The following is an 18,939-nucleotide window of genomic DNA, read 5'->3' as shown; positions in this document are numbered from 1 at the left end:
GCTCAGTTACAAAACTATACAGTGACTTGCCCATTATCCATAACTCCCCACATAAGGTTACAACATAATTCTATTGGGCAATAAAACAATGGATGCATTTGAAATTCAGTATATTGCGGTTCATAAATGCATTGCACTATTTCCCATTAACTAACACGCTCTGGTTATGCCTTTTTATAAAGACACTCAATTTTCCAAATGCTGGAAAAAATAACCCTAAAAATCTTAATTTCCCAAATGGTGAAGAATAAACAACAAACATTTATTAGGAATAGTTTATTTTATTAAAAAATAAACAAAAACCCAGCACATCAAGTACACAGTATGCCTTAGCACCTTTTGATAAAAGAAAAGCACAATCAATTCACAAATATTCCTTCTCCTGTGATGTGTGTAACTATGTGCAACTACAAATTACACAATCGGATCTAGACAAGCAGGCAAGTGCCTCTGTACAGTCAGACCGGAGTAACAGTTTCAGTGAGCAATTCATTTACGCCTGATACAGGATCAGTACAAGCCCCAGAGTAGCGCTGGCTTGCCTGTGCAGATGGCAGGGCCAGTGTGTAGGTCTGCAGGTTTGTGTGTAACGTGGCTGTGGGGCACTGGAGGTCTGTAGGCTGGTGGAGTGGAACCCAGTGCGTCACGCGGCTCCACGCAAGAGCGGTACCTATAGGAGGCCTTAAACTCGTTGAACGGCATTGTAACCTCTCCTTCTCTACCAGGCGGGGGCGGTGTTGGCAAGACGTCGCATGCGCCTGGGAACACAAAATCAAAGCTGCGGTGTTGGGGATCTTTTAAGAAAATTGCAAGATTAAACATCAACTTATCAAATTGTAATTATATCATATTATACTTATTTTTTATTGTACTCATTATGAGTCAGAAAAGTTTGAATAGTAATGTAGGTTTTAACATAAAAGACTCGACAATCAAACTCAAACTCAAACCTTGTATTTCTGTCCTGATCTCTGATCTTCTTCTCCATCTCTGCATCTGTCAGTGTCTCCAGCAGGGGGCACCACTGGTCAGCATCACCCGTGTTCCGAATGGCAATCTCTACAGTTGGCAAGGGGTTCTCACTACAGGGAAATGATACCACAATCACAGGTAGTCAGCAGAGAAATATTACACCATGATACCATGATGGAACCAGTGTGATTTCTACTGGTGACTCATAAAGCATAGGGGTGATGGCTGATCTGGAGAGATGTCTAAATAACTGTTGTTTAAACATCAAGTTCAAAATCTAGAGATACTGTTTGCACATTATTTGGAAGCTTTGATATAGAAATAAAATAACTTGCAACAGCATGCACAAATGCTAATACCGGAAAATTCAAAAACATTATTTAGCAATTACATCACGTGCAACTGGCAATGACTCAACGGAACCACTGTCTGTTACTTCAGATCTTAGTAGCTCCACACAAAGGTCTGCGCGTCAGATATTCTCCATTGTCCTAATGTCACTGTGTAACCAACACACACTGAGCTATCTACCCTGTCTATGCTTGTAAGAAGCGTTCAGATTTACAGTAATATCACAGGTGGCTTTAAGTACTGAACCCTGCAAAGTTCAAAAGAACAGGAAAGAGACGAGGGTACTCAGCTTCCTGGGACATGAAGGTGGAAGTGGGTGTAAACGCGGGGGTAAGGAGGGAGCTCAAGAAATTTTGAAGCATATTGACCTGAAATCAGACCTATTGAAACAGACAGTGGGAGAAGCAAACAATTAGGAGAAGCAGAAGCAACTGTGAAGTTATACCTGATGAATACACCTGAGCAACCGCACGTCAGAGGGAACCCGCCCCCACCCTCTCGAAGCCTCTCTACGCAGCCCCATAATGCAACACGTGACCGGCTGCTCAAGTGTATACATGCTACAGGTTGTGTGTCATATTATTATATTATCCCAGTGATCAAGTCATGCCCTCACTTGACTTTTGTAATAGAAAAAAAAGGCGTGTTGTCTTAATATCTGTGATTTTTATCCCTGATCTACAGGGACTGGCAAGTCAAGGCACTTTGCACGAACTCTAACCCCTCAGCGACAGAGCAAAGGCGATGTGGTGGGAGTAACAGAACAAAAGCATCCCGATAGTGCAGTGGCAGACCTCTGTGCTGTGGAGGGGTAGGGCATTCAGCCAAACTATGCAGTCACCGTTGGGAAGAGCAGACCGGTTAGCACGTGCGCTAGCAGCAGTGGTGCAGCACGTACTGGTTGTAAAGGATAAACCAATGTGGACTAAGACATGATGCATTTACACAGTGAAGATGGTCTTGATATAAACAGGATGCAGGGTGTGTGCACGCGCGTGCATGTGCTCTAACACAGACTAATGAATATGTACACATTCCATGTCACTAAGTGGGAAGTGCTTTTGTTTCTCTTGAATAATTTATCGTCTCGTACTTGTGACATGTGAACACATGAAGGTGAAAAAAGCACCGTAACATTAAATGCACAAAAACAAGTTAACAAAGATAAAATCAGATAAAAATCACAGAACAAAACAGGCTACTTACAACAGCACTCATGTTACTCAAACCCAAATACTACACCTTCAAACATCTAATGCTACAAGCTTGCCCCAACAATGTATCCATTTATCCTACGCTCTAGAGTTGAAAAAATAAAACATTCTTGGCAAATATATAAGCTGTTTTAGGCCAAACTGTTCCATAAAAAAAAAAAAAGAATAAATTTGCATCGACAGAAAAAAATAGACAGACATTTTGTTTCCTTTTTCATCTGTATATCTAAGGGTCAGAGATGACAACACACATAAATCACCAGCAGTTTGCATGGAAACAAACACACAAAAAAATGAGCCTAAAATGACTGCGAGGCAAAGAACGAAGGCAAGTGAGCCGGCCGCGAGCGTGGAGCGTCCAGCGTGGAGTCTGAGGGGCAGACACATCCGAACCACTTCCTGTTCTAATTGTGTCCATGGTGATGGCAGAAGCCCAAAAACACCAGTAAGTGTTTCATTGTGCTTGGACTCAGTCAGCACGAGCAGAAGGAAAAGCAGCTGAGTAAACTCAATGTGTGAGCGTGCGCGTGCACCTTATCTGAGTCAGATCTCCTTCCAAGTTCATAAGTCGTCTGCATAAAAATACCCGTTGGTGTGCGTGCGTGCACCTGTGTGTGAGGTAGTCTCACCTGAAGGCGTATGTCCTCTGGTGCCAGCTGAGCTGGCCCCGGATGCTGTAGGCAATGGTAGTGACGAACTCCCCCCCGAGGCCAAGCTCAGAGCACAGCTTGAGGGCAAACGTTTCCGGAGAGTTTTCTTTCTCCGACATGTCCCATTCGAACTGGTCCACCAAGGAAATGTTTCCCACATGGATGTTCAGCTGACAGCACAAACAAACATGTCACGCAATACACTCAGAATACCTACAAAATTCTCCACACAAGTGGTTTATTTGGACTTTCTTAATGACAAACATAAATGAAATCAACAACTCAGGAATGATCGCAGCCAAAAAAAAAAATCAAATCATGCGAGCTTGGAAAAATGACCTCAGCAGATGAAGGCGTCGTCCCCATCTGACCCAGTGATGCCTCATGATTTCTCCGCAGGAGACGGAGGTAACCCACCTTAATGATGACCCTCTGGTCAGTCTGCTCGTCCAGTATGCTGTCGGTTGGGTAGGACTCGATCTGCTGCCGAATGGCTGACGCAACAGCAGGCACAAAGGTCAGAGGGTTCAGGTCCAGGTCGTCACACAGGATCTCTGCAAACATCTCAGGGGTCATCAGCTTCTCTGCAGCAAAGAAGAAACAGAAGAACCAGCAGCTGTCATCCTGTTCAGCACTGGGGATACTGACAGATTTGCTTTTCCCCAGTTCAGGTTATATAGGACTTCTTGTCATGTGTTTTATATTATTGTTGTTTTTTTACCGTTCATATTCCAAGTGAAGGCATCGCGAAGTTTCTGACCATCTATCTCCATGTCCAATCGGATTGGAACCAGAACCTCCATCTGAGAGGCATTCTCATGGATCACAGCTGGGTCGTGGTCATCAAAACTGCAATAGAATGCACAATTGTTGGGAATAAAGCATGGCTCAACAGGAAAAACAACTTCAGCGGATGGACGCTGCACTCCACAGTGACCCTTTGCCAGATTAAAGGGAGAAAGAAGGAAAGCCTAAAAACCAACACTCAAACTCCGATACGTGTGAGGTATGACTGCCAACAGTCCATCACGTGGCCGCCAAAATATGTAAACGACCTTTAAAGTGCACAAGTATGACCTGTGATGTAACAGACTAAGAGTGTCCCATGTCGCAGCATCTATAGCAGCAAACATTCGCAGCGCTGCATGGACCTACAGATGAGGGGTCAGTGCTGTATGGACCTACAGATGAGGGGTCAGCGCTGTATGGACCTACAGATGAGGGGTCAGCGCTGTATGGACCTACAGATGAGGGGTCAGCGCTGTATGGACCTACAGATGAGGGGTCAGCGCTGTATGGACCTACAGATGAGAAAGGCTGACTAAGGACCTTAAACCACATCAGCCGCCTGGCTGGTTTCTGTTTTAGGAAGCTGGAGTCATTTTTAAAGTGGACCCGATCCCCCCCCCCGCACTCTCTTCTCACAGTGGGAGTGGAGGAAAATACTGGGTCCTCCTTAAAAGACAGCTGTGTCTATAAAAAGGCACCGGTTTCTGCAAGCATCGAGAGAAAACGAGCTGACTGCTGATAAACTACGCAACCTGAAGGGACCTCAGCACACAAACACGGCCAGGCTCCGGGACGCTCGGGGAGTCTGCGGACCTAAAACAACCCACGCAGGGAGAATGAGAGCTGGTTGTGAGCGGGGCACTTCTCTGGGCCTCCCACACAAACCTCCAGTCTAGACCAGTCTTACCTACATCGCTGTGTGACAACATAATTAATGTTGCTATATAGTAAAGGCTGCTTATTCGAGCCGTGATACAAAAAAAAAGGCTTAAAATTAATTTGAACTGCCAGACAATATTAATCGCAATTAATTCCAGCATCTACAGAATCACATGCACAGAGTTAATCTGCAGAGATTGTAGTTCCTGCCTCAGCTCACTAGACATAAATGTTTGTTCTGGCTGCCCTATAATAAAGAAAGAATGCTACTTGGGACTGACCTCAGGTCAATGTCAAATCATAAATCATGTGCACTGCAGACATTATGACTAAGTATTCCAAATAAAAGGACAATGTTTAGAAATATAGTTTTAGGAATATAGTTGGAGGGGATTACGCATTAGGGATCAGGCACACAATTTTTTCTAAATATCTCTGGGAGGACATTTTGATTGAATATCAACCTGAACTAGGGCTGGACAACAGAACCGTTATTAATCGTTATCTCAGTAATGCTGGTTGGGATTCTGTATATTCTCACCCTTCTCAGGCTTTTCAGACGAGTGTCCTGTGGATGTTTCGATGAAAATAATAAATCATTTTGGCTGACTTTAGTTTACAATTTAGATTATATACTTTAAGGTGTTGTTCACAGCTTTTATGTTAATATTTTATTTAGCGCTGGAAAGCTGGTGAAGCATTGCGGAAAATTCCCTCTCACCAAAGGGGGAAGGTCCTCTTCTTATCTCGCCCCATCCGATTACGGTTGATCGTGGTGGAGCAAGGCACGGCATCCAGGTGATGGGAACTGTTTGGGAGTGTGGGTACCCACTGACTGTTCCGTTTTGATTTTTGCTCCCTGATGACAAGAGTGAGAATGAGACACAGACAGAGAGACATAACAGAGATACAACGAGAGAAAGGAAGGGCTATGTGACATTGCAAAAGAGTAGGAGCACCAAGGTAATATTCTGCAGTGTGCAAAACCACACTCATGCTTGCAAGCGTCACATTTAAAACGAGACCTTCACTTCTGACAGAGCTGCAGGCCAAAGCTTTCATAGTATTTTCAGCAGCCTTTTTAAACTCTGAAATCTAAACGGAAGCAGAGAGGATGCTCTGGTTACCTGAGGTAGGCCGGCGGTTCTGTGCTGATGGACACTGCTTTGTACTTCTCATCATTCCCTTCGAAAATCTCCTCACACTCAGACGCCTTCAGCAGAGTCACACTGGTGGCTAAAGTTGTGTAACCATGATCTATCACAAAATAAAACACTGCACACACTGCTGTCCAGAAGCAGAGCTAAAACACTATTTGGGCCTCACGAATGCACCAAAACGAGACTATGGTGAAATATTCCTACGGCTGCTTTCTGGACCTTTGAAGTCACAGTAAACCGACCAAACACTGATACGTGTACAGATAATGCAAACGCAATCGAATCACTTACCGTGCGACGATGCGACGATCTTTTTCCTCTCCTCCACAGACGCAAGCCTTCGCCACAAGGATGGGTACCGCTTGTACAACGACCCTCTGAACATGCGCAGATAGTTCCCAACCTGGAGGAAGCATGCAACGCATACAATGAAACTGGCAATGATGCAAGGCTCTCAACCTGTGCCAGGACAGAAACCTGCGCTGTGTCTGTGTTGGTGCGGTATAAACCACCATCTACCACACCAGTTTATACCGCACCACCATCATCTACACCACCATCCTACCACACCAGTATATACCGCACCACCATCCTACACCAGTTTATACCGCACCACCATCGTCTACTACACCAGTTTATACCGCACCACCATCGTCTACTACACCAGTTTATACCGCACCACCATCATCTACTACACCAGTTTATACCGCACCACCATCATCTACTACACCAGTTTATACCGCACCACCATCATACCACAACAGTATATACCGCACCACCATCCTACCACACCAGTTTATACCACACCACCATCCTACACCAGTTTATACCGCACCACCATCATCTACTACACCAGTTTATACCGCACCACCATCATCTACTACACCAGTTTATACCGCACCACCATCATCTACTACACCAGTTTATACCACACCACCATCATCTACTACACCGGTTTATACCGCACCACCATCCTACCACACCAGTTTATACCGCACCGTCATCTACTACACCAGTTTATACTGCATTATCATCTACTACACCGGTTTATACCGCACCACCATCCTACCACACCAGTTTATACCGCACCGTCATCTACTACACCAGTTTATACTGCATTATCATCTACTACACCGGTTTATACCGCACCACCATCCTACCACACCAGTTTATACCGCACCGTCATCTACTACACCAGTTTATACCGCACCATCATGCTACTACAGCTCTCGAAACATCTCACCAGCTTAGGCCTGCTTACATTTACTTAGCTCATGTTAGACAGAACGCTCGTTTATTTAGGTTGCGTCGGCTATAATGAACAACTCAATCCAAGAAAACCCGATCACTTTATTCATCCATTCATCCATCCATCCATCCATCTGTTACAGCGCAGGTAAGCAGACAGCCATTAGGCTCGCCAACCTAAAACAAAGACTTAGTGAAGTGCAGGCTCTTATAACGACATATCCTCGGGCCACACGAATAAGCACAACAGTTCAGGTCCAACGCAGTTCGTTTTGCAATGAACACACACCTCTGAGCCGATCATGTAAAAATCTCCTTCTTCTTCGAGTTGAAATTTTATCGGTTTCTGACCGAACGTTTTACTCAGCGCCATCTTGGCAAAGACAATGCGGCACACCGCGCATGCGCAGTAGTGGGGACGGAAGCGCTGATGTGGGCAAACTCCAGGAGTAAATTTGGACAAAACATGTATAAATTGGACAATTATTGTTGTAGTAGTAGTTGTTGTTGTTTTTGAATCCAAGATAATACACAAACTGTTTAGTGATCAGTTTCTTTTATATTTTTTTCCACTTAAATATTTAATAAAAAATATTTGATAGTGTAACGTATCCTCAACCGCATCATTGGCAACAAGTGTAAAACTCCTGTTTTAATAAAAATCTATATCTACAATAATATCACAACAATCTATAGTATTTCACAACAGATAACCAGTTTTAGAACTCTGTAATATTCCTGTTTAGCCTTGAACCCAGACACCTGGGGATGGGGTATGAAAATGAAAGTTCATAGTGGTTGGATATTTAATTTGCTACTTATACTGTAAGGCAGAAGAACCATTCAGAAGGTTTTTTAACCTCTTAAACCCCAAGGTTATTAATTTTAATAACTCAGTTATTAATTTTAAAGCAATACTCCTAAAGTTACTCATTTTAAAATATAGAGTAAATACTGCGCCTTTTCTGCCCCCTACTGGTCATCATTAGGCATTACTCTTGTTCTTGCGGCAGACATTGAGAGCCATGAAGAAAATCACGGCGGCGATGAGGACTGCTAGGAGCAGTACGAGGCAGATCCAAGCCCCAGGCAGCAGGGCCTTCCTCAGCACCACGCGCTCCGCAGGCAACAGAGTGCTTACGGTCAGCATATATCCCAGTGCCCAGCCTACAGAGGAGTCCCCGATCTGAGACACACGCAAACACACACGCACACACACACACACACACACACACACACACACACACACACACGCACACACGCACACACGCAAGCACAACCACACACACACACACACAGAGGTAAGTGTAGGTATGCTACATTAGCTTTTAGATATGGGTAGGCCATCTAAAATAATGATACACCATTGGTTATTTAATTGAAAGTCATTATGTATATAGTCAATCAAGCTGGATTTAGCTGATGATTAAGTTCACCTTCCCAGTGCTGCTGTTGAGCTCACCGATTTCTGAAAGGCAACTCTGGGGAAGGACAGTTCATCAAAGTGGTATCCCCTTAACATAAGGACCTGCATGTACACGGTCGATGCACAGTAGTCCTTCAAGAATGACCCCTGGCCTTGAAATGATTTGGACATCTGACATAAAGAAAGATTTCTGAGTGTTTGTAGGAAAAATCAAAAATAGTGTGTTACTGTAACTGTTATTATCTCTCATGTACCTCAACCCCCCCCATCCCCCCCAACAAACAGACAAATACAAACACACACACACACACACACACACACACACACACACACACACACACACACACACAGTGATACCTCTTTAATGGTCATGTTGCACACAACCAGAGCAGCCTGCAGGAGCTGCTCTGGGGTGCTGACTGTGTTGCCTGTGGCCTGCTCTAGAAAACTGTGTGTAAAGAAGAACCCAGAGAAGGCCTGAAAGAACAACAGATAAAAGATCAGCAGAGAGGCCCCAAGATATGCTCCACGTTAACTTCCATTCAAGTTACATCAGAGAGGCAAGACCTGCGTAGGCTAAAGCCACACACGGAGCTGCCAACAGCAGAGATTTGATTCTTTGTTTGTGCACCACACGTTCACTTACCATAAATTTGCCACTGACGTTGGGCTGGAAGACTCCGTCAAAGGAGCACTGGGAAAAGGGGCAGTGCTGGAAGGAGAAGATCTCAGACACATTCCCCAGACAGTGCTGGTAGTCCCCCGTGCCCTGCATGGTCACGGATGCCTGGGCGTGGTAAGAAGTGGGGCGCTTTGCCTGGGTGCAAGCCGAGTCAAACACCTGACCCTGGGTCAGCGTCTCGTTGTAATCAGATGGGTAACAGGGGTGATACACAGTGCCTGTGCTCCCCTGTGTCTTGGGGAAATAAGTGATATGTAACATGTTTTGATAGATAACAGTGTCACATGGACACTTGATTCTCAACACATCCATCACAGAGACAGAAAGCATTTTAAAACAATTTTAAAGCAATCAGTGAAGCAGCTATACTACCAACTCCACTTATTAGAAAAATATTATATTTGTGAGATGAGAGGTTACACTGTTTGACCTGTGAAGTAATTATAATGGGTTCGTACTGTGAGCAAGTGGGCCAGAAGTCGCCGCAAGACTTCAGACTTGCCATAGCAGAGGTAGCTGTGAGTATACAGAGTATAGTTCTGCCCGTAGAGACGCAGAGTCATCTGGTCATTCTTGTCCTCTACGTCCTCTTGCGTCACAAACGTGATCTGAGTGGACGCTCCTCCTAAGTCCGCTGCACCGACCGTCTGTCTGCCTGGGTTTAGCCATTGGCCTACAAAGCCATACTGTGGGGCAAAGAGGCAGGTAACTTCCAAAATGACCACTAGGGGGCTCTATATACACATATGACAAAAGAGGACCAACAACTCAATATCTGGGCAAAAATAAATAAGTAAACATGATTCAGAGGTCCCTAGTGAGATAAAATGAAGAATAAACTCAAACATTCTCAAAAGACAGGGGTGGAGTAAACAGGGCACATTCAGAGACCTTGATAAAGTTTTCTAGAAGATAGTTCACCGTCACCCAGCCATATGCCCCCTCCTGCTTCCCACCCAGAATGGTTGCTCCTCTGAAGCTGAAGGGGAAGGATTGGAGTGTTCGTGCCACTTCCTCAAGCACCTGGCTTGACCTCTCAGGGCTGGACATGCTAAAAATAGGGGAAAAAAGGCAGGTGAACAGAAATAAACACACAGTCACACTCACACTCTCTCTCTCTCACACACACACACACACACTTGCTCACTTTAGGAGTCTCATGCCAGCGGTAGCTCCCAGGTACACAGGCGTAAGGTGATGTCGTGACTGTGGGATGTCCCTCATGGCCTGTTCCAGACACGGCTCCAGACTGCGGCCTGCTGCCCCCTGCTGGCCGGCATATGAAGAGATGCCTCCTCCTGCGCAGGACGACACAGCCTTGAGAGCCCACCGATGCCACACAATGCTCAGCACAACTTCCATTTGTACAAGGTTTGCACAAAAAAAAAGCCGTGTATGAAATGCAGTTATGTGCTGTGGCAGCTGTAGCACCAAAATTCAAGCAGTAGCAAAATAAGTTTTCGAGCAGTGACACAGCCATGAAAGAAGCAGTGTTACACAGAGAGCTGTCAATACAAATGTGTCAGGTTAGTCATTGAATTTTTATTTCAAGTATAATGGCTTTTGCCTGACCAAAGCATTGAGCTGAAAAGGCTCTTTTTTGCAGCAGCTGCATTGCTGCCCATTACACTACACCAACCAAGGGGCAGGTTTTCAGTGCCACGTTTTCTATTGCACACTTACAGCGGAGGTATACCTAGCCCTAGTTCTTTATAGAGGCATGTTGCAAACAACCCTGCCTTAACTTCCTTTGGAGTCTTGCCTCAAGAATAGTAACGCCACTAGAAGTATTAAGATCAGTATGCTTCTACAGAATGGTGGAGAGATAAAAAAAGAAGGGATTAAAACGGAGAAAACATAAGGGGTGTGTGCTTAAATCAGGATGGCCTCGCTACGTACGGCAGCTTTGAGGGTTTCATCTTGTAAACTAAAACAGAAAGAACAGATGGGGAAGAAGGAAAGGTGTGAATCACAGTTTAGCATTAATAACAGCACTAAGATTAGCATTAATACTAAGATTAGCATTAGCACTAAGATTAGTAACAGCACTAATCTTAGCATTAATACTAAGATTAGCATCAGCACTAAGATTAGTAGCACTACTAAGATTAGTGTCAGCACTAAGATTGGTAGCAGTACTAAGATTGGTAGCATTACTAAGATTCGCATCAGCACTAAGATTAGTAGCAGTAGCATAATTACTAAGATTTGTAGCAGTACTAAGATTAGCATCAACACTAATATTAGCAACAATACTAAGATTAGAAGCAGTACTAAGATTGGTAGCAGTACTAAGATTGGTAGCATTACTAAGATTCGCATCAGCACTAAGATTAGTAGCAGTAGTAAAGTTAGCATTAATACTAAGTTTAGCATCTGCACTAAGAACCTCACAAGTGTTTCTGCATTGCACATTTAATGCAAAACGCAATTCAAGAAGGTTTACAAATTTTAAAAAGTATTAAAATTGATTTAAATAGAAAAGACCAAGGTAATAAAAAAATATAAAATTTAAAACAAAAATGAAGGCATTTCAAATAGTTTGTGTGAAGCAAAGTGAAGTGACGTTTGTTCATTTCTCTTTGAGCTTTGACTAGTTTTACCAGTTGCATTTATACCGTGCTCTCCGACCTTTGACATGGCACTCGCTGTGCTGGGTCACCACGCCTGTGCCATTCTGTTTGTCCGCCGGCCATCTGTAGACGTACATGGCCGTGTGGCTGGAGCCTGCATCCAGCACGATCCCGTACTGCGGTGGCGCAAACAGAGAAAGGAAACTCAACATCCGGCTCTTACTCAGCGCAAACAGAGGGAACAGTCAACCTCCACCTCGACGCCACCGGATTGACAGTTTCACACATTTGGGATCCCAGCAAGTTCAAAATCTCTCGAGAACTACATCAATCTCATTCTCACTTCAACCACTTGCCTTCCCACAGTGGAAGGAAGGTTGGGGGGTTTAGGGGGTTTGGGGGGGGGGGGGGGGGGGGGGTGGTCGTACGATCTTTGGCTTGGCTGTGGCCCTGTGTACAAGGAACTAAATCAGGTCGGAACTTGGTTGGAGGAGATAAAAGGGTGGGGGAGGACAAGATTTTGGCACAGGCTGAACCACTGGGATGTTCAACGCAAGTTAACAGTATACCCGTTTTGTTAAGGGAAATATCCTGAGGAGGCAGATTTTATATTTCTAACTACAAAGACACATTTAGGAGCAAATTCACTGCAACATAAACTGCGATTACAGAAGAAAAACAACTTTTTTTTTAAACCATGCACCTGCTATATTTTTTTCTGCAAATGGTAATGTTATTTTACACGTGCCGCAGAAACGTTGCTATCATATAAATTTCTAAATGACAATATCCATTCATATATATATATATATATATATATATATATATATATATATATATATATATATATATATATATATATATATATATATATATACACACACACACACACACACACACACACACACACACACACACACACACACACACACACACACAACACACACACACACAGAGAACAGATTTACCATATATTCAGGAGGCTCCTTTATCTCCTCCACAGGTGTAGTGAGTAGGATAATAGCAATAATTCCGAAAAGCAGAAGTGCAGTCGCAGCGAGAATTTGAGAGCGCAGCGTGTCCATTGTCGTTGGAGTCTTAACAGTGAGCTACCCTGAGCCTCCCAGTCACTGCTATCACTGGGCAGCGAAAGAAATCACACAAACCCGCCCGACCCACCTAAAAGTCAAACAATGCAAAATTATGAGATGTCAGCAATATTCGCCAACTCTCTAAGACAAAAAAACAAACAAAAGCAAAACACGGGACCGTTAAAGTTATCATCATACAAAGTCTTGCATTACACCACTGAAATGATTTCTATTTGGCTATACTAAGACTCCAGGATTAGATGAGCGACATGGGCGGACATCTAAAACGTCGCTACTCGGAATGACTCAAACTGCGCACGGTGCCAGCATACAGCAGAAAAACGGGATCTTATCAGCCACAGCTTTGCTCTGTACTCTGCAGTTTACGTGTATGTTATGTTTCGAGGTCATGTATATATGCACAAACACGTATGTATTTTTTTTATTCATGCGGTCATAAAACCATGTTTTAAAGCACGACATTGTGTTAAAACACTGAAAAATGGGGCTTTGGAACTGTGCCAGATGAGATCAGCCGTTCCAAAACCTGCCATTGTGACGAATACACTGGAAACTACCAAATGAAGCCTGGCTGCTTTTAACATGGGATGAGATATGTGCAATTTCTGAATTATGAAGAAAAGGTTACTGAAGGTCAAAGTTAGATTATATACAGACTTAAACACAGCTGCCCTGCTCGACAGTAATCACGTGGAGGCATCACACCGCCTGCATTACGTTTCTATATCCATGCTGTAGCACTCTGGGTTGGCACACTGGCTGCTGCAGCGGATCTGTGTGTGTGTGGGCGCGCTCGTGTGTGTCTGTGTGTACGTGTGTGTCTGTGTGCACGTGTGTGTATGTGTACGTGTGTGTGCGTGTATGTGTGTACGTGTGTGAGTGTGAGTGTGTGTGTGCGTGTGCGTGAGTGTGTGTGCGTGAGTGTGTACACGTGCGTGCGTGAGTGTGTGTGTGTGTGTGCGTGTGTGCGTGTGTGTGTGTGTGTGTAGGTGTGTGTGTGTGTAGGTGTGTGTGTGTGTGTAGGTGTGTGTGTGTGTGTGTAGGTGTGTGTGTGTGAGTGTGTGTGTAGGTGTGTGTGTGTGTGTGTGTGTGTGTGTAGTACTTTATTTCCCAGCCTTCCTCTTTCAGCCTCTTTGACTTCAACTGCCTCCAGTGAAAAGCAGCACAAAGGCAGATTTGTAGGAGCTTCCATTCTTAAGTGAGCCGTTTGTCTCCCTTGGCTGTTTCTCAGGCTCCCTGACAGAAGTATACCAGTTTAAGGAGCCCAATGTTCTTTTGCAGTTATTAAGATTTTGGTTCTTGCGTAGTCGTGTGATTTTTCCACTCATGAGGTTTTTTACATTTTATTTTGCTTTTCTGTTTGCATGGCATTGTTTCCTGTCCTGCCAGTTTCACACAACACATTTTAAAAGTCTTACCAGCTTTCCAACCCTGAATTATTGATACAAGCTGGCAAACACACTGTTGGGAGAGACCTTCATCACAATACACACATGAAAATGTACTCAGTGTAGGTAGGGAAGACGGTAGAGGTAAGCGTGAACACGTCACTGGGAAGTGCAGCAACTGAGGAGGCTTGATACAAAGCCTACCGAATATCTACCGTCAGGAAGTGAGCTTATCATTTGTCCTTATTAACATGACGTACTGTGACAAATACCTCCACCTTGTGATATGTACAGGCAGTCAAGCCAAAACCTGAATTCAGAATCAACAAATGATTTTGTTGCTTTATCTGTTGTTGTTGGCAGGGCTTGCATTTAAAAAGTCACTACAAGCGTATAAAGTAGAAATACAATGTGTGCTGAAACAGAGTAAACAAAGCTCCTTTACTGCATTTCACATAATCTTATAGTACAAAGATAAATATTTTTAGCACAGCGAGATAATTGTGTCATATATATTCTTGTTTTTTTTTCTCTCATTTTAATTCAAGGCATGTGGTAGAGGCGAACGTGAGTAACATTTAGATTAATGTTCAGATAGAACTGACCAGAGAGGTCCACAACTCAGTAACTAGAAAGACTTGTTCATTTTATGGGTTATTCCTTTTATTTAAGGCAACTCACTGCAGCTGATCTACACAGTTGCAGCTTTGCACAGATCTGATTGCAAGTATTTTGAAAAGAAAAAGGAAGCAACGCACGTTCGGACAGTACGACGTCCATTAGAGTGCGACGCCATGACACAGTCGCAGTGAAAATGTTTGTGAAACCTTTGAAAATTCCAGGCTGCGCGTGCAGTTCGACTATATGTATTGCTGTGATTTAAATAAATATGCCTTAAGAGTCGCTCGTGCAGACTTGTGTTTCCTTTTCTACAGAAAGCTATAGATATTTATGGCAGCGTATTTCTCTTTATCCTGCACGGAAGCACATTCGCTGTAGACTGGATACGAGGACGTGCCTTATCCATCTCCGAAGGTTGGAACACCGGCGTATTGTCCGTCTTCCTCGCACAGGTGCCAGACCATGATGCATCTGTAGTTCAGCAGAAGCAGCAGACCCATAATCACCAGGGCCGCGAAGATAAGAAGAGCAACGACGATTTGCTTCCTGACCCGGTGACACTTGTCTCTGTCTTCGACCTCCTCAACGAGGCCGGAGCCAAAGTGAAGCGGTTGCAGCCAACGCTTTAGCCAGCAGCCACGCTGAGCAGGTGCGTGCAGCCAGGGCTCCACGTCATCCATCCTTCCAGCCTAAAGGTTTACATGCCAAAAAAAGCCTCTGTGTTTGCACACAACCTGCAGATCTCACTGCAGCCTGGAAGCAAGACACATCAGATCAGCTGGCATTGTTCAACAACACCCCTTAGCCAATCATTTAACACAACAGTAGTGGTTTCCTCTGGGAGGTCTATCGTGCTGTTATTCATGTTGTCTAAAGGGATTAAGGGATTGTTTTGAGACAAAGGTCATATTGGAACACAGTAACTCCTTGTTACTACAGATATATATGAAACTTTTCAAAGATAATGGAATACGAGCTCTTTGGGAAAACAAATTCCTAATTGTGATGGATGTGCTCTTTGTTATTCAACAATTCAACAGGCTTTAAAAAAAATTTCATAGTTGTAGTAACTTATTTCCTCTTGGTAGTTATACCTAAAGTTGACTAAAGAGCAAGACAGAATATATAAAATAAACAAGTTTTAATATATATAAAAAATAAGTTTTAAATAAACAGTTTTCCTCGAAACTAAACTCCAAACACAAACTATGTGAACTAAAGAAAAAATAAAATAAATGCGAAATAGTTTTCGGTAAGATAGCAATTCAACATCAATCTACGATACTTGTAATTTTGGAATAAACAACTGGGCCAAGTCTCAAGCATTCAACGGCAAATCGGGGCGAATAAATGATTGACTCTTTACGCTTTCGCTTTTTATGTTTACATAATGGCCGATGCACCAGTAAGCATCACTCCGGTTAAACAGAAAGAAAGAAAGAAAGAAAGAAAGAAAGAAAGAAAACCTACTCAGATCAGGCAAATCCAACATCAGTAAATCACATACCCTGAGTCCTACGCCATCGTTCATCTGATAAGCGATACCCTGGATAAAGAAAATGAACTTTTAGGCTTGTATCTTGAGTAAAACACAAGAACTAGAAAACATCGATATTAGCAATTTTAGTCTAGTTTAACCTGCCTTTCTTTGAAACTCGTCCAGCTTCTATGTGAGCTGGGCGTGGATAGCGCTCTTTAAACCACATCCTTCCTATCGCAATGGGAATTACTCCCATTCCTCACAGCCGTGCTAACTGGGAGGAAGACAGCGTATTCCTCACACGTCCACTGAAGTCAGTAAGATAATGCACGCAGGGCGTATGACTAAGTTTGACTAAGTTTTTAACGCAACGCAATGTGAACGACGGCAGTTCTTGAATGGAAATGAAGTGGAAATGAAACAAACTGATCACCACTTGTTGTAGTGTGCGCTGACACGAGCGCGTTTTTGCTTTTATTGGCACATAGAAACGTAGATTTGCATTATTATAAACAAATCTATAAATAAAACGTGTGCATCGTTTGATTCGAAAATAAACTAAAAAGTAGACAATCCTTAATTAAATTAGTCTAAAGGCTTACGATAGGCCTGTGTGTATTGGTCACGATGGGTGGACGTCAGCAATCTATCACATGATTTACAGTATGACTGTATATCAGTGATCAGCACAGTCCTGTGTCACAAGTTCATTAGACAGCATTCACCTAAATGCTGTATCATAAACGCATCAGATAGCATCCACCAACACTCCTAATCTTTCCCAGCCTGAAAAATTGACGTGAACTTCATTTGGCCTGAAGGCAAATACAGAAGTGAAACTTTCAGGTATGCAAACTATGAATCTAAACACAAAGAAATGCCACGAGCATGCATTCTTCATTCTGAAGCTCTCGGCATAACAATTCAGTCATTGTGCACATGTACATGTATACTTTCACGTCAAAAGATTTGGTTTAAACAAAAACAGTCAAATCATAATTTTCACATTGTCATTTGTATTTAATTGCTGGTTAAGTATTTTTCACGGAGACGATGGGCTCCTGTGAGCACTTGTTTACAGCAGACTGTCCATTTGCTGTGCGGTAGTATCGATGTTTCTCAACCCCAGAAAGCGGGAAACGGCCTGTTTTTGCATCTAACCGAGAGGTGTGTACAAAACTGCAGCACCAGAGTCCTAGACCGAGCAATACACTTGGTTTCTGCCCATGTAAAAGGCCCCTGAGTTCATAACACAGAGGCAGTTTTGCATGAGAGACCAAGTGCTGATTGGATGAAAAACCTGGCCCTTTGATGCACCCCATTGCGACTGAAGATGAGAAAGATCACATCAGATACCTCATCATAGGAGGGGTGGGGTGGGGTGGGATTGACCAAAGAACAAGTTTGTGAATTCCACTTATGTGAAATAAAACAATATCTCATGTGTATCAGTCACACTCCAGTATTTCACTTGTCTAAAAAGGCAGAACTTTGGAGAATTTCTTTGATCAAAAAGACTTTAGGAAATTCACACAAATGGGACTTGACCAAGAGCTCCTCCAGCTGGGTAATAAGCTTAAAAAAAAACTGATTGGGGCAATTCAGTTCAGTGACTTGAGAAGTCTCACATGCGGTTGACATGCAGGTAGCAGACCACTAAAGAGGTAATCACATTTGAGAGTGTACAAATGGTTACTAAGTACAAAACAAGGAGCTGCACATTAACACGCAAAACGCAAGGCTGCATGTTGTAAAGTGGCACATACATTACTGTAGTATCATTAGAAATAATATTAATGTCAGGCCTACTGACAAAGCCCTAACCTTCCTTTTGCACCTAGGTAGTGTTTGCATGCTTCTTTATATGCTCCTGCTTTGTAGATTAAATAGATAAAGATTCCAAAAACAGAAAGCAAGTTAAATACATAATATTTAAAAAATAGGTAAATATGTTTATCCTTAAAAGTCAGATATTTGTGATCAAAGTAATTATAGTATAATCCTGATATCCACTACAGTTAGCTTATTACACACAGACCTTGTGGTCTGGAGATACTGTGATAGGCTGATAGCTTTTGACCCTTTTTCTGAGTAACAGAATACACATACAACACTTAATCAGTATGTTCACTGTAACAACCAATACAAAAACACTCAAAAAGAATTAAGAAACAAATTATTGTTAGGTTAAAGGAAATCTGATAACGTATCCTAAGTTTAGTCTAAATCTGTGAAGACCTTATTGTGCATGTGCATATCTGTGTGTGTGTGTGTGTGTGCGTGTGTGAGTGTGTGAGTGTGAGTGTGTGTGTGTATATGTTTGAGAGATTGTGTGTGTGTGTAGAGTAGTAGCTAGTATCTTTTCAGTGCATTCTAAGAACAGCAGCATAGTTC

At 43.1% G+C, this 18,939-nt stretch overlaps 2 protein-coding genes across 6 annotated transcripts; both read right to left on the bottom strand.

The window, feature by feature from the left end:
* Positions 1-261: 261 nt before the first annotated feature.
* Positions 262-7,729, bottom strand: LOC113573774 (SWI/SNF-related matrix-associated actin-dependent regulator of chromatin subfamily B member 1-A). Of its 4 annotated transcripts, none has more exons than XM_027004276.2 (10): positions 7,553-7,729; positions 6,307-6,418; positions 5,983-6,112; positions 5,577-5,714; positions 3,909-4,036; positions 3,605-3,771; positions 3,167-3,357; positions 1,692-1,703; positions 951-1,082; positions 262-758 (listed from the first exon to the last, which is right to left on the bottom strand). In XM_027004276.2, the coding sequence occupies exons 1-10, from the start codon at positions 7,634-7,636 to the stop codon at positions 719-721; spliced, it is 1,134 nt and encodes a 377-aa protein (XP_026860077.1). In that variant the 5' UTR covers positions 7,637-7,729; the 3' UTR covers positions 262-718. The 4 variants fall into 4 exon arrangements, with proteins under 4 accessions (XP_026860077.1, XP_026860079.1, XP_026860078.1 ...); XM_027004278.2 differs by having other exon boundaries at positions 5,983-6,091; XM_027004277.2 differs by lacking the exon at positions 1,692-1,703.
* Positions 7,730-7,802: 73 nt separating this feature from the next.
* LOC113573773 (ectonucleoside triphosphate diphosphohydrolase 2) lies at positions 7,803-13,363 on the bottom strand. 2 transcript variants are annotated; one of them, XM_027004274.2, is made up of 9 exons: positions 12,913-13,360; positions 12,003-12,120; positions 10,519-10,669; positions 10,263-10,422; positions 9,830-10,057; positions 9,336-9,605; positions 9,047-9,166; positions 8,726-8,860; positions 7,803-8,449 (listed from the first exon to the last, which is right to left on the bottom strand). In XM_027004274.2, exons 1-9 carry the CDS (start codon positions 13,027-13,029, stop codon positions 8,249-8,251), a joined length of 1,500 nt encoding a protein of 499 aa, XP_026860075.2. In that variant the 5' UTR covers positions 13,030-13,360; the 3' UTR covers positions 7,803-8,248. The 2 variants fall into 2 exon arrangements, with proteins under 2 accessions (XP_026860075.2, XP_026860076.2); XM_027004275.2 differs by having other exon boundaries at positions 8,342-8,449; positions 8,700-8,860; positions 12,913-13,363.
* Between the last annotated feature and the right edge of the window lie 5,576 nt (positions 13,364-18,939).

This window comes from Electrophorus electricus, chromosome 6 (assembly GCF_013358815.1).
Source record: "Electrophorus electricus isolate fEleEle1 chromosome 6, fEleEle1.pri, whole genome shotgun sequence".
NCBI classification, from domain to species: Eukaryota; Metazoa; Chordata; class Actinopteri; order Gymnotiformes; family Gymnotidae; genus Electrophorus; species Electrophorus electricus.
Note: the sequence above shows the minus strand (reverse complement) of the source record. Positions and strands in the feature narration are given on the sequence as shown.